General features: G+C 45.5%; 1 protein-coding gene across 2 annotated transcripts; it reads left to right on the top strand.

Annotated features, from left to right (window-relative positions):
* The first annotated feature begins 322 nt into the window (after nt 1-322).
* Nucleotides 323-15,600, top strand: LOC144329472 (pregnancy-specific beta-1-glycoprotein 2-like). 2 transcript variants are annotated; one of them, XM_077983096.1, is made up of 5 exons: nt 323-474; nt 1,704-2,063; nt 8,018-8,296; nt 11,679-11,936; nt 13,977-15,600. In XM_077983096.1, exons 1-5 carry the CDS (start codon nt 411-413, stop codon nt 13,982-13,984), a joined length of 969 nt encoding a protein of 322 aa, XP_077839222.1. In that variant the 5' UTR covers nt 323-410; the 3' UTR covers nt 13,985-15,600. The 2 variants fall into 2 exon arrangements, with proteins under 2 accessions (XP_077839222.1, XP_077839221.1); XM_077983095.1 differs by lacking the exon at nt 13,977-15,600 and having other exon boundaries at nt 331-474; nt 11,679-12,172.
* Nucleotides 15,601-16,410: the final 810 nt, after the last annotated feature.

The following is a 16,410-nucleotide window of genomic DNA, read 5'->3' as shown; positions in this document are numbered from 1 at the left end:
GCAGGAGGCTGAGGTGCAGGACTGTGCTTGCCCAACCTACAGGGTATGTGTGTGACCGTGTGTGTCTGTGTGTGTCTCTTTTGTGTGTGTGTTTGTGTTTCTGCACATAGTGTGTATCGAGGTTTGTTGACAGAATCACTGCTGAAAAAGGCAGAGGCCTCCACAATTCCCAAGGACCTGACACACAGACAAAAGGTAAAAGAGAAGGAGGGACAAGGAGGCAGGACTGAGAGGGGCGGGGACAGAGAGGTGCCCTGGGAACAGACCCCACCCATGAACCAGAGAAGTGCTCCTGCCGCGGCAAGAGGCTCAGCACAGAGGGAGGAAGGACAGCACAGCTGACAGTCGTGCTCAGAAAGATTCTGGATCCCAGGCTCATCTCCACGGAGAACACACAGGCAGCACAGACCATGGGGGCCCCCTCAGCCCTTCCCTGCACACTGCACATCACCTGGAAGGATCTCCTGCTCACAGGTGAGGAGAGAACTTCCTGGGAGAGGACAGGAGGAGGAAACAGAATGATTGGATGGGGTCTCCTGGAGAGGATGGGGTTCTTAAAAATGAAAGTCAGCACTTTGGGAGGCTGAGTTGGGTGGATCATGAGGTCAGGAGTTCAAGACCAGTCTGTTCAACACAGTGAAGCCCCGTCTCTACTAAAAATACAAAAAAATTAACCAGGTGTGGTGGTGTGCTCCTGTAATCCTAGCTACTTGAGAGGCTGAGGCAGGAGAATTGCATCAACCCAAGAGGCAGAGGTTGCAGTGAGCGGAGATTGTGCCACTGCACGCCAACCTGGCTGACAGTAAGAGACTCTGTCTCAAAAAAAAAAAAAAAAATACAGGATAGAAGGCTCTGTTGGAGCCTGGATAGGGAAAAATATACGCAAGAGGGACAGGGGTCAAAACAGGAAAATCACATTGAACCGGAATTGGTAAGAGGAAGGAAAATCTCAAGTGTTCTTGTTTCCTGGTTAATCATCACTGGACACCACATTTTGAAAAATGATAATAATAACAATTATCAGAATGCACTTCAAATGAAAATGTAAGCAGGGCATGAAACATTGTCCTCAGCAAAAACCTCAACAATTGAGGAAAGAAAAAAAAATAGCCCTGGCATGGAAAGCCCTTGGAACCCTCACATCTGCAAGAGTCTGCAGCCTGTCCCAGGCACTGGGGTGCAACCAAGATCATAAAAGTCCCTGTACTCAGTGAGCTCATGCTCTCATAGGGAGGAAGACAGACATGCAAAGAGATCTAGAATGTGAGGTCAGGTGTTGACAAGAGCTCTGGAGGGAGCAGAGCAGGGAAATGTCAGAAAGGGAAGACCCAGAGTCTCTGAAGGAGGTATCAGGAAAGAAGTCTAAGGATGCCCTGATGTGAGCAGGACCTGAGGGCAGTGTGGAGGGAGCCGTGCAGACCTCTGGGGAAGAGAATTCCAAACAGAAAAATACCGAGGTCAGAAGTGTTGAAGGAATGGGGTCATGCCACTGACCTTCACCCAGTAGGACAGTAGGACAGTAGGACACAAACACACAATCACACACACACACACAAAAAGAGGTATGTGTGGATTTTGTGTGGGTGTGTGCGTGTGTGTCTTCAAGGCTGATGACTGAAGAGATCTTCTCAGGACGCATGGCCCCATCTTTTCACCCCAATACATACGTCTCAATATTGACTGATGCTCTCTCCACCTCCTAGCATCACTTTTAATCTTCTGGAACCCGCCCACCACTGCCCAAGTCACAATTGAAGCTGAGCCAACCAATATTTCTGAGGGGAATTATGTTGTTCTACTTGTGCACAATTTACCCAAGAATCCTGCTGCCTACATCTGGTACAAAGGGCAAATAATGGACCTCCAAAATTACATTACAGCATATACAATAGACACTGAAAGAATTATATTTGGGCCTGCATACAGTGGACGAGAAAGAGTATATTCCAATGCATCCCTGCTGATCCAGAGTGTGAACCAGAAGGACGCAGGATCCTACACCGTAAAAATCATAAAGCGAGGTTACAGGACTGAAGGAGTAACTGGACATTTCACCTTATATGGTGAGTGATTCCACATGATCCCTGGGTGTTGGGGGGCGGGGTCACTTCTACTTTGCACACACAGGATGGTCAGGCCTGGACTGTGCCTGTGTCCCTCTCTGCATTATGTCCCATGTTGGGGTTTTGGCATTTAGTGCAGGACACACACAGAGGAGACAAACTTCAACAGATCAGAATTCCTTTCCTGTCTCCAGACCCTGTAGACACTTGCTGCACAGGAAGGACAGTCTGATGGGGGGGGGTGCTCAGCAGGAGGAGATCAGCCTCAGCCAAGCACCTCATGCCCTCTTCATAAACTTGACCCTGAGAAAGACCCTGGAGAAGTGAGTAGGGCTTTGCCAAAGAGGACCCCTGAGATACTCTCAGAGCAGCTCAGCCCAAGAAGCCTCAACCCCAGACCCCGTCCCTAAATCCTTACTCCAGATAAAGCTGAGAAGCGTGTGTCACTTCTGGGTTGTGGCAGGTCTTACTGGGACAAAGGATTCACCAGCTGTCTGACGACTGTGTCTCCTGGAGCTGCTCACTAGCCAGGGCTCAGCCCTCAGAACCTCATCTGGTCAAGGACAGAGCTTTCTTCACCTGACACTCAGAGTGGAGAGGACAGAAAGGCAAGCTTTGTAGGCCATCAGCCAACTGCCTTGTGGGGCTTAGGACACTCCATAGATAGTCTAATGTCCCCAGAAGCAGAAACAGAAGACAGAAAATGTACCTGGCAGCAGCTTGTCCACAGGGATCTGACCTAAAGGTGCTCCCTCATGGAAGTGAATAACAATAAATGCTGTTTGTGTGAACACCTCCACTGTGCCAAGCATTAGGTCCGATGACTGTGAAGAATTTACAATTTATTCACAGATAGCATGAAAAGCCACAGTCCATTTGCCATTTAGCTTATTTGACTGAGAGAAAACTGAGGCACAGGAAGGCACAGTCACTGAACCAGAGTCACACAAACACAAAAGGCAGATCAGGGTCACATGAGGTCTGTCTGCAGCCACAGGCCCATCCTCTCCTCCACCAGAAGTGAGGGCTTATTGGATTCCAATGACCCTGTAGTAATTTATTGGCTCAAATCCTGTCTTCTTAGACATCCAAACCTCAGAGGAGTGAGAGCAAATGGTCAACTGATTAGTCTGCACTCCAGAACTAAATCACCAGTCTCAACCATCAGAGTCAGTACAAAAAATGTCCAGGCGTCCCCCTCAGATCTTAACCCCTATCACTGAACCTGAAATCCTGTTTCCCAAAGTGTCCATGTCACTGGCATGACAGGATAAAGGAGAGGACCTTGTTTTCATTCCCCACTCACACCCTGCACCAGCTCAAGTCCAGTGAGAGACACACCATCAGGTGCTCTCACATAACAAATGAAGGAATTGAATGAAGGAATGAATGATCCATAACCTCTTTAGAGACTGGATCTTGGATGCAGAATCCTAGGAAATTCTCGCCACACCTGTCCCTTGTCCTTCAGAGGCTGACACCCACGTTTCATCCCCCCACTTCCTCTTGCCCCTAAAGCCATCCCACTTCATGTGTTATTCTGAAGCTCTTTGGCCACTGGAGGGTTTTCAGGGCTCCCTGGTCCTGGACTGTGGAAACGGGAGCACCTGGTCCCTGGGGTCACTGAAGTCACTGTAGCCCCCGCTGTTCACTGTCATGCTGTCTCTGTCTCTCTCTGCTTCTCTGTGTCCCTCATCTTCCTCCCGCTTCATTCTACCTGGCAAGCCCTGTCCTGCACAGCTTCTTCCTCCACCCCTAGGCCTTCCCCAGACACTCCCTCTAACTAGGTTAATTGTTCTGTTCCCTTCCTGCTAACACTGTGACCTGGCCCACCTCCCAGGAAATAGGAAAGGCACAGAAATCAACTGGAGTTGCCACTCCTGAAAAGCTTCATCTCGAGCCAATGTCCCCAGGTCACTAAGAGAATGATCTTCCACTGTATCCCCATCCAGGGATCTTTCCCTTTGTGAGGCTGATCTGTGGACAACACCGTGGGACAGGGATAGGCAGCTCCTCCATCCACTCTTATAATTCCCAAACAAGTTCTTCTGGCCTCCTGCACAAAAAAAAACACAATTTATCCCGATGGTGATTTGCAGTAAAGAAAGATTTTAACGAGTCCAAGTCTGCCAAACAGGAGGACAGAGGTTTATTATTACTTAAATCAGCCTCCCTAGTGGATCACGGGTTAGAGATTTTCAAGGATAGTTTCAGGGACACAGGACGAAAAAATGGGTAGTGCTGATTGTTTGATGATGGAATCATGCGGGCGGAGGGAAATGATCCGTTTGTGCTTGAATCCGCCTCTAGGTGGGGACCGCGTGACTGACTGAGCCATTAGTCATGGGTATGGATGAGGTCAGCAGGTTGCCAGAATGCAAAGAATAAGAAACATCTCAAAAGACCAACCTCAGGTTCTACAATAGTGATGTTATCTATTGGAGCAATTACTTACAAATTTTGTACACTCTGACCAAATGACATTTGAGCAGTAAGAGATTGTGGAAACTGTGCCTGCACTTTAGCAGAATTCAGTTCCCTCCTATAATCTTACTCTCATGGTTTTTCACCAGTTTTACAAAGGCAATCCCTGGGCAAAATAAGGGTATTAGTTTTATCGAGGAACTATTATCATTGTTTCTTCAAAGTTAAACCATAAACTACATTCCTACCATGGTTAGCCTGGCCTATGTCCAGGAATGAGTGAGGGCAGCCAACCTGAGAATAGATGCCAGATGGAGTCAACCGTGCTAATTTTGTGTCACTGTTGGAATCGTTGCACTGACTCACCAGAGAGTCAGAGGCTGGACAGGCCTGCAGTCTCCAAAGCCAATGGGCTTATTTCACCCATTTCACTTGTGACTCCATCCTCAGCCTACTATGGAGCTCACATTCTCCAGTCACTTCCTAGAGACTTCTGGTTTCCCGTCAGGAATACGACAAGCTTGAAATTTGTCACTCTGTTCTAACAGTAAGTAAACAGCTGAACAAACTCAAAAGTCAACAACCCATTGAAATCCCTCAGAGATGGCCTGGCACAGTGGCTCACGCCTGCAATCCCAGCACTTTGGGAAGGTGAGGCAGGTGGATCACGAGGTCAGGAGACCGAGACCATACTGGCAAACACGGTGAAACCCCAGCTCTACTAAAAATACAAACAAATAGCCAGACGTGGTGGCAGGCGCGTGTAGTCCCAGCTACACGGGAGGCTGAGGTAGGAAAATGGTGTGAACCCCGAAAGTGGAGCTTGCAGTAAGCCAAGACCGTACCACTGCACTCTAGCCTGGGCAACAGAACGAGGCTCCGTCTCAGAAATTAAAAAAAAAAAAAGTGCTGTTAGAGAAATGAAGAACGCTTTTGATGCTTACTGGTAGAATGCACACAGCTGAGGAAAGAATGCCTAGCTTGAGGATGTGTCAATAGAAACTTCCAAAACTGAAACAGTAAAGTTCGAAAAGAGTGGGGGAAAAAAGTGGGACAACATATTCTACTTCATATTTAACATTTTGTATTGACAATAGCAATTTTTAAATTTTGTAGTTGTGGGACAACTACCAAGGCTGTAACGTACACGTAATGGGAATACTGGTGGTGTCGGGGACCTGTTGGAGGTGGCCAGAGGTTGCTATCTGATGGTTTTACTGCCTGTGCCACATATGATTGTTTACTCCTGATGATGCCATTTTCATAAGTTGGTGTTGTTCGTGTGGGGGACACATGAACCATTGGCATCTCACTTAGAGTCTTCCTAATTCACACAAACTTAAACTCTAGTTGTACTTCCTGAGGTTAAGAGAAAATGAAGAAAGCGTTTCACATACCTGTTTTGGGCTCCTCCCCATTTTTCCTAACTCTGCACAGAAATTAGAAACAGGGAGTTCTTTCTATATTTACTAACATAACACACATCTCTTCTTTTAATTCGGCATCATTCCTCCCTTTATGTAATTGACACACTGGCCAGTTCTGTCCTTTTAACGGGACTCTTTCTACTTAAGGACTTCCTAAATTCAAATCACCTTTGGCATCTTTCTTTGAGCATAATTTGATCCTGCTGGAATTCACCCCACACCTAAACCTTAATTGGGTATCAAGAGAAATACTACTACCAGCAATTGATCTTAGATGTTTGAAACATCAGTTAAAATTTCCACTTATGACAACATTTTAAAGTTTCCTCCAAAATTTTTTTTGGGTCTTGTTACTAGAGTCAGAATATAACATGAGGTCTAAACTCCTGACAACTTTTTAATGGGAAAATTACAGTGTTACAAACTGAGCATCCCACATCTAGAAATCCAAAATCTGAAATGCTCCAGAATCCAATGCTTCTGACCACTGATGTGATGCTGAAAAGATGCTCTCACAGGAGCATTTTGGATTTCAAATTTTTCAGATGTGGGATGCTAAACCAGTACATCTACTGCAAATATTCCAAAATAAAAAAAGAAGTTAGAAATCCAAAACACTTGGTTTTAAACTTTCTGCATAAGGAACACTTTATCTGTATGAACTATAGGCATGAAGCTGCACAGGAGATCTCTAGAACCTCCTCAACCTGCCTAACTGAAACCACACAGCCATGGAACAATACCCTATTCCCCCGACCCCAGCTCCTGGAAACTACTATTCTACTCTCTGATTCCCTCTGGAATCCACTGAGATGAGGTACATCGAGTAGTCAAACTCATAGAATCAGAAAGTAGAATGTCTAATGACAGAAAGTATCTGCAAGACTTCTTCCCAAATATTGGTCTAATAGCCACCAAACACATATCGTCCGTGAAGGCCAGACTTCCATCATCAGTTCATGTTCGCCCTTTCCACCAGTCAGTTCTCCATTTTCACACATCCACATGTATTTCTAGAAACAACCAGATGGTCCTCACCTTCCCTCTACAGGGGGAAGGGAACATCATGGACACAAAACAGGGAACATGGTCCTGGTCCAAAGCTATCAGCTCTTGCCTGTCCCCATCACTCTTTGTAGGTCATTCCTTGGACTCTACTCTATCTTTAGAGGTCACTGGCTCAAGTCAGTCACTATGAGACAGCTGCGAAAACTGCCCCACCTTGTGGCGCCACTGCCTGATGACTGCACTGACCCCCAGGCTTGACTCTGGTCTCCCCTGTGTTTTTTCTGCTGAAGTACCCAGTCCCAGGCCAGGCTTCCCAGTACCCAAAGGGTTTAAGGACAATGGGAAGTTCTATCATCCATCTCTAGGATGTTCTTGAAAGGGAAGCTGCAGATAAAACATATCCTTTTTTTTTTTTTTTTTTTGAGACGGAGTCTTGCTCTGTCGCCCAAGCTGGAGTGCAGTGGCGCGATCCTGGCTCACTGCAACCTCCGCCTCCTGGGTTCACGCCATTCTCCTGCCCCAGCCTCCCGAGTAGCTGGGACTACAGGCGCCCGCCACTGCGCCCGGCTCATTTTTTGTATTTTTAGTAGAGACGGGGTTTCACCGTGGTCTCGATCTCCTGACCTTGTGATCCGCCCGCCTCGGCCTCCCAAAGTGCTGGGATTACAGGCGTGAGACACCGCGCCCGGCGATAAAACATATCTTGGGGGGCAAAGTAAGACTGAAACTAAGAAGATTCCAGCACTGCATGCTCCAGGTGAGGACCACAGGGTGGGCCAGGCAGGCAGTTGGAGAGGGAGGGACTCAGAGGGGCACTAGGGGCTGTGACTGCTGGTCCCATGCCTTTCCATGACCCAATACTGCTGCTCAATTCACACATGAGAAAGTCTGTGCTTCTCTCATATAAAGCAGGCAGCCTCACAATCTCTGAGCCCTCAGATTGCCATGCGTCTGTCTTGTAACACACACACCTGATATGGGCTTTTAAGGACTTGGGTGGGCTGAAAGGTGGGAAATGCCATCTCTGATTGAAAAATGTCTTTGGAGGAATCAAAGGTGCCACACAGGGCAATCTTCTCTCTGTTATCTGCACAGTGGAGACTCCCAAGCCCTACATCTACAGCAGCAACTTAAACCCCAGGGAGGGCATGGAGACTGTGACCTTATCCTGTGATCCTGACACTCCGAACGCAAGCTACCTGTGGTGGATAAATGGTCAGATCCTCCCTATCAGTCCCAGGTTGCAGCTGTCCGAAAACAACAGGACCCTCATTCTATTTGGTGTCACAAAGCGTACTGCAGGACCCTACGAATGTCAAATGAAGAGCCCAGTGAGTTCCAGCCGCAGTGACCCAGTCACCCTGAATCCTGTCTGTGAGTATCTTCTGTTCCTCTGTGAGCCAGGCTGCCATCCCAAATACACATGGCCAGAGGCCAGGCCTCCCAGTCCCTCTCGGGTGCAAGTACAGAGACCTTTACCCCTGGACATCAAAGTTGGCCATGACCACAAAGAGTAGCCTTAGGCTTGACCAACAATGGGAGAGAAGAGGCTGCTCCTGTTATGGGAGACTCAGGGTCCACAGCTTATGATGGGAGAAACAGGGGAATGTCTCAGGCTCCAGATCAGTGAACACAGCAGGGATTTGGCTGGGACTTCAGTGTTGTAACTTAGCTCACAGGGTCACTGTGGCCCTTCCACAGACCAAGATTTTCCCTTCCCTCTGACAACATCAGCTGTGACTTTATTCTCTTTGCTCCAGATGGCTTGGATGATCCCACCATTTCTTTTTCGTACACCTGTTAGCACACAGGGGAAGTCCTCAAGCTCTCCTGCCTCACAGACTCTCACCCACTGGCAGAGCTTTCTTGGCTGATTGATGGGAAGTTCCAGCAATCAGCACAAGTGTTCTTTATCCCCAAATCACTAAAACATGCAGAGGAGTCTATGTCTGTTTCATACATAACTCAGCCACTTTTGGAACAAATCTCATAATCCAGAGGATCATAGTCCCTGGTAAGTGGGTCCCTGGGGCACTGGCAATATGTTTTCCAGTGAAGCCTATCTGGCTATCAGGGAAGAGTCACCTGCCCTCTGCAAAGGGAGAGGGAAAATCTAAAACCCAGGACAGGGAATATGTTTCTGCTTGAAAACCACCAGCTTTTGCCTGTCCCCTTCACTCTTTCTATATCATTCTTTAGACTATACACTAACAATGAACAATGTGAAAGGAAATTAAGAAAAGAATTTCCATTCACATTAACATCAAAAGGATTAAAATATTTTGGAATAAGTTTAACCAAAACTGTCTAAGGGTTATACCTTGAAAACTACAGAGCGTTACTGAAAGACATTAAAGACAACATCAGTACATGGAAAGACATTTCATTTTCACAGATTGGAAGAATCAATATTGTTAGGAAGACAATACTACCCAAAGTGAGCTGCAGTTTCAAAGCAACCCCTACCAGAATCCCAGTAACATTTTTTCCAGAATTACATAAACCTGTCCTAAATCTGACCTGACAGGCTCTTATTAATGACTGCCACAACACAGAAACTGAGGAAAAGATGCAATCATGGAAACGTGGAAAGATTTGATGACGTAGAAAATAGCAATCATTATTTCTCACATCCCAAAGCCTTCAAGAATATACAAGTGCCGCATGACCACTACGGAATCGACCAAAAACTAATCACCAAGCTAGAAACGTGGTGAGAGAAAAAAAGAAAAAGAAAAAAAAAGGCAGGAAAGTATTTGGCCTATCACTTCCCACTTTTGCATACTTAACTGATGCTGAAAAGAAATATGAGCATTTTAGGTTTTGAATCTTTCCGATTTGGGATGCTACACCAGCAAGTATGTGACAAACGTTTCAGAATCAAAAAATGTCAGAAATCCAAAACACTTTTTGTCCTAAGTCTTATGCATAAGAAACACTCAATCTGTGTGAACTATAGGCATCGAGCTGTACAGCAGATCTCTAGAACTTCCTCGTCTTGCATAACAGAAACTGCACGCCCACAAAAAACTTCTGATTCTCCCCACTCCCAGCATCTCTCTTCTCAAATTCACTCTGGAATTCACTTACATGAGGTCCCTAGAGTAGTGAAACCCATGGAATCAGAGAGGAGAGTGTCCAATGGAAGAAAATATTAGCAAAACTTCTCCCCAAATTTGTCTCATATACATCAAACACACATAGTACATGAGGACCAGATTTCCAGAAGTTCATTCCCACCCTTTCCACCAGTCAGTTCTGCATTTGCAAATGTCCACATGTGTTTCTGGAAAGATCCACATAGTCCTCACCTGTCCTCTGCAGAAGGAGAGGAAACTTAAAGAATCCAGAATAGGGAACATAGTTCCGCTCCTAAGCCACCAGCTATTGCCTGTCCCCTTCACTCTTTCTAGATCATTCCTTGCACTCTGCTCTGTCTTTGGAGGTCACTGGCTCAAGTAAGTAATCATGAAACACCTGCAGAAAACTGCCCCACCTTGTACCTCCACTGCCTGATGACTGAACTGACCTCCAGGCTTGACTCTGGTCTCCCCTGTCTTATTTCTGCTGAAACATCCAGTCCCAGGCCAGGCTGCTCAGTATCTTCAGGATTTCAGGACAATGGGAAGTCCCATTATTACTCATCTCTAGAATGTCCTTGGAAGTGGAAACTGCAGAGAAATCATATCTGGGGGGGCAAAGTAAGATGGAATTTGGAAGGGGCCCAGCAGTTGCACATTCCAGGTAATGAACCCAAGGTGAGCCAGCAAGACAGTTGATTAGAGAGGGACTGGGAGGGGTACCAGGGGCTGTGGGTCCCACTGACCTGTCTGTCCATGACCCAACACTGCTGCTCAATTCACACTTGAGAAAGTCTGTGCTTCCCTAAGACAGAGCAGGAGGCCTCAGAGTCTTTCAGCCCTTAGATCATCATGCATCTGTCTGGTGACACACGCACCAGCTACTGACTTTCAAGGACTTGAGTGGGCTGAGAGGTGGGAGATGCCAACTCTGATTGAAGGATGACTATGGAGGCATCAAAGGTGCCACACAGGACAATCTTCTCTCTGTTATCCACACAGCGGAGCTGCCCAAGTCCTACATCACCAGCAACAACTTCAACCCCATGGAGAATAAGAATGTTGTAGCATTAACTGTGAACCTAAGACTCAGGGCTACACCTATGTGTGATGGGTAAATGGTCAGAGCGTCCTGGTCAGTTCCCAGGTTAAAGCAACCCGGTAAAAACAGTATCCTCATTCTAGCAAATGTCACAAGAAATGACACAAGACCCTATGAATGTAAAATACGGGATCGAGTTGGTAGCATCCCCAGTGACCCAGTCACCCTGGAGGTCCTTTGTATCTTTGGTTCCTCTGTGGACCAGGCCACCAGCTAAAATCCAAACGACCAGAGGACAAGCATCTCAGTCTCTCTCACGTCCAAGTACAGACACTTTTATTTCTGGACACCCGAGCTGGCCATGACTCCCTGCCCTGGGAAAACCTGGGTAGGCACAGCCTTAACCAAGAATATAAGGTGAGGAGATACTCTCATCATGGGAGACTTGGGGTCTGCATCCTGTGATGGGAGAAACAGGTGAATACCTCAGGCCTCGACTCAGTGAACACAGGAGCGGTTTGGCTGGGCCTTAAGGGTGTGTCTTGGCTCAGAGGGACACTGGTGCCTTTAAGAGACCAGGAGCATCTCCTTCCCTCAGACGACATCACCTGTGGCTTTATTCTCTTTACTCCAGATGGTCCAGACAAACCCAGCGTTTTGTCTCCAGTCAAGTATTACTACTATACAGGAGAAAACATCCACTTGTACTGCTTCGCGGACTCTAACCCACCGGCAGAGTATTCTTGGACGATTAATGGGAAGTTTCTGCAATCAGGACAAGAGCTCTATATCCCCTATATTACTACAGAGCATAGTGGGATCTATGGTTGCTCTGCTCGTAACTCAGTCACTGGCAGCGAACGTTCCACATACAAGAGGATCAAAGTCTCTGGTAAGTGGATCCTGCATCTCTGGCAATAGGGTTTTAGGTAGAGTCTCTATGGCTTTCTGAGAAGAGTCAGGAAAACATTTTTTATTCCCAGCTTGTGTCCCATGGGCAGAAGCAAATCCTAAATTCTCCTCTTGAACCCTCCCAATTTGTCTCTACAGACTCTCTTCTCCTTGTGTTTCTGTTTTCTCGTGGCTGAACTTCAGTCCAGGCTGAGAAAGGTTGGGAGGGGGCTTTGTCAGTCCTGAGCCCGATGTGGTAGAAAAGGCTTCACAGAGGGACAAGAAGGAGAGTCCTCAAGGTCAAGATTTTTCTCACTGTCTTTGTTTTCACCACGTCTTTGTTTTCTTTTACTACTCCATGAACTTCAAGGAACATCTAAGGTTTGAAACAAGCTCACATTTTTCCTCCAAATGGGAGGAGGAAGTCCCCTGGATGAGAGAGGAGCAGCTCAGACCGCTCCCTGCTCTGCTCCAGGCTTCTCTGGTGTCTGGCCCTGCCTGACTCCACCTGGGGTGGGACCAGCTTGTGTGGAGAAAGAGCCCTGGTGGCCTGTCCTGAATTCGGCTAAATGGAGCTGCCAGTTGAAGTGAAGCCTAGGTTGCAGGGAAATAAGCAGAGAGGGAACCTCGGGGCCGACTCTTGAGCTGTTTCCTGGCTCTGAAGTCATCGGCTGTGTGAGGCTGTGGGCACAGCACTAGGACACAGCACAGAGGAGAGTGAGTGATGCACACTTGGAGAAATAGGGAGATTCACCTCTGGGACTCTGCATGGCAGGAAACGGGCAATACCAAAAAGTGTGTATTTATAGAGTATAAGACTACCAGGACACTATTTATATATCTAATATAAGGCTTATCATTAACTATTTCTAAGTGTGCAATTTAGTGTTGTGTAACCATCACACTATCCATTTCCAGAACTTTTTCCTCCTACCATTAAACTTCTGTACCCTATAAACAGTAACTCTTACTCCTTCTCCCCCTAACCTGTAGCATTCACCATTCTACTTTCTGTCTCTATGTAACTGGCTATTATATCTTTTATAAATGGAAGTATGTAATAATTATCCTTTTGTATCTGGCTTATTTCAGTTAGCATAATATCTTCAAGGTTCATCCATTTTGCACGATGTATTGGAATTTTATTCCTTGTTAAGCTTGACTAACATTTCTTTTTTTTTATTATTACTATACTTTAAGTTCTAGGGTACATGTGCATAACGTGCAGGTTTGTTACATATGTATACTTGTGCCATGTTGGTGTGCTGCACCCATCAACTTGTCATTTACATCAGGTATAACTCCCAATACCATCCCTCCGCCCTGCCCCCTCCCCATGATAGGCCCCGGTGTGTGATGTTCCCCTTCCCGAGTCCAAGTGATCTCATTGTTCAATTTCCACCTGTGAGTGAGAACATGCGGTGTTTGGTTTTCTGTTCTTGCCATAGTTTGCTGAGAATGATGGTTTCCAGCTGCATCCATGTCCCTACAAAGGACACAAACTCATCCTTTTTTATGGCTGCATAGTATTCTGTGGTGTATATGGGCCACATTTTCTTAATCCAGTCTGTTACTGATGAACATTTGGGTTGATTCCAAGTCTTTGCTATTGTGAATAGTGCCGCAATAAATATACATGTGCATGTGACTTTAGAGCAGCATGATTTATAATCCTTTGGGTACATACCCAGTAATGGGATGGCTGGGTCATATGGTACTTCTAGTTCTAGATCCTTGAGGAATTGCCATACTGTTTTCCATAATGGTTGAACTAGCTTACAATCCCATCAACAGCGTAAAAGTGTTCCTATTTCTCCACATCCTCTCCAGCATCTGTTGCTTCCTGACTTTTTAATGATCGCCATTCTAACTGGTGTAAGATGGTATCTCATTGTGGTTTTGATTTGCATTTCTCTGATGGCCAGTGGTGATGAGCATTTTTTCATGTATCTGTTGGCTGTATGAATGTCTTCTTTTGAGAAATGTCTGTTCATATCCTTTGCCCACTTTTTGATGGGGTGTTTGTGTTTTTCATCCACAGCCATCTGATCTTTGACAAACCTGACAAAAACAAGAAATGGGGAAAGGATTCCCTATTTAATAAATGGTGCTGGGAAAATTGGCTAGCCATAAGTAGAAAGCTGAAAATGGATCCTTTCCTTACTCCTTATACGAAAATTAATTCAAGATGGATTAGAGACTTAAATGTTAGACCTAATACCATAAAAACCCTAGAAGAAAACCTAGGTAATACAATTCAGGACATCGGCATGGGCAAGGACTTCACTAAAAGCAACAGCAACAAAATCCAAAGTTGACAAATGGGATCTCATTAAACTAAAGAGCTTCTGCACAGCAAAAGAAACTACCATCAGCGTGAACAGGCAACCTACAGAATGGGAGAAAATTTTTGCAATCTACTCATCTGACAAAGGGCTAATATCCAGAACCTACAAAGAACTCAAATAAATTTACAAGAAATGATCTGTTTCTGCTTGAATCTGCCTCTAGGTGGGGACCACGTGACTGGCTCAACCATTAGTCATGGGTATGGATGAGGTCAGCCGGTTGCCAGAATGCAAAGAATGAGAAACATCTCAAAAGACCAATCTCAGGTTCTACAATAGTGGTGTTATTTATAGGAGTAATTAGTTACAAATTTTGAAAACTCTGGCCAAATGACATTTGAGCAGTAAGGGATTATAAAAACTGTGCCTACATTTTAGCAGAATTCACTTCCCTCCTATAATCTTACTCTCATGGTCTTTCACCAGTTTTACAAAGGCAATCCCTAGGCAAAAGAAGGGTATTAGTGTTATGGAGGAACTATTATCATTCTTGCTTCAAAGTTAAACCATAAACTAAATTCCTCCCATGGTTAGCCTGGCCTATGTCCAGGAATGAGTGAGGACAGCCAGCCTGAGACTGGATGCCACATGTATTCAGCCATGCTAGTTTGCTGTCACTGTTGTAAACTTTGCACTGACTCACCAGGGTGTCATAGGCTGGACAGGCCTGCGGTGCCCAAAGCCCATGGGCTCATTTCACCCATTTCACTCGTGACTCCATCCTCAACCTACTATGGAGTTCACATTCTCCAGTCATTTCCTAGAGATTTCTGGTTTCCTTTCAGGCCTATAACATGCCTGAAATTTGTCACTCGGTTCTAATAGTAAGTAAAAAGCTACCAAACTCAAAAGTCAACAACTCGTTAAAATCCCTAAGAGATGGCCGGGCACAGTGGCTCATGACAGTAATCCCAGCACTTTGGGAGGCCGAGGCGGGCGGATCATGAGATCAGGATATCAAGACCATCCTGTCTAATACTGTGAAACCCCGTCTCTACTAAAAATACAAAAAATTAGCCGGGCGTGGTGGCGGACGACTGTAGTCTCAGCTACTGGGGAGGATGAGGCAGGAGAATGGGGTGAACCCGGGAGGCGGAGCTTACAGTGAGCCAAGATCGTGCCAGTGCACTCCAGCCTCAGCAACAGAGCGAGACTCCGTCTCAGAAAAAAAAAAAAAAAAAAAAAAATGGGCTGTTAGAGAAATGAAGAATGCTTTTGATGCTTACTGGTAGACTGCACACAACTCAGGAAGGAATCCCTAGCTTGAGGATGTGTCAATAGAAACTTCCAAAACTGAAACAGGAAAGTTCAAAAAGAGTGGGGGAAAAAAAATTGGAACAACATATTAAACTTCATATTTAATATTTTGTGTTGACAATCGCAATTTTTCAATTTGGTAGTTGTGGGACAACTACCAAGGCTGTAACTACCAAGGCACGCAATGGGAATACTGGTGGTTTCGGGGACCTCTTGGAGGTAGCCAGGTGGCTGCTACCTGATGGTTTTACTGCCTGTGCTACAAACCATTATTTCATCATTATAATGCCATTTTCATAAGTTGGGGTTCTTCGTGTGGGGGACACATGAGCCACTGGCTTCTCACTTAGACTCTTCCTAATTCACAGAATCTTAAACACTAGTTGTATTTTCTGAGGTTAACAGAAAATGAAGAAAGCATTTCAAATACCTGTTTTGGGCTCCTCCAAATTTTTCCTAACTCTGCACAGAAATTAGAAGCAGGGAATTCTTTCTATATTTACTAACATAACACACATCACTTCTTTTAATTCAGCATCATTCCTCCTTTTATGTAATTGACACACTGACCAGTTCTGCCCTTTTAATGGGACTCTCTCTACTTAAGGAGTTGCTAATTTCAAATCACCTTTGATATCTTTCTTTGAGCATAATGTGATCCTGCAGGAATTCACGGCACACCTAAAACTTAATTTGTAATCAGGAGAAATACTACTACCAGCAATTGATCTTAGATATTTGGACCATCAGTAAAAATTTCCACTTATGACAACATTTAATGTTTCCTCCAAATTTTGCTATTGTTGTTGTTACTGGAGTCAGAATGTAGCATGAGGTCTAAATTCCTGACAACTTTTTATGGGAAAATTA

The sequence above is a fragment of the Macaca mulatta genome, chromosome 19, assembly GCF_049350105.2.
Source record: "Macaca mulatta isolate MMU2019108-1 chromosome 19, T2T-MMU8v2.0, whole genome shotgun sequence".
In the NCBI taxonomy this organism is placed as follows: Eukaryota; Metazoa; Chordata; class Mammalia; order Primates; family Cercopithecidae; genus Macaca; species Macaca mulatta.
Note: the sequence above shows the minus strand (reverse complement) of the source record. Positions and strands in the feature narration are given on the sequence as shown.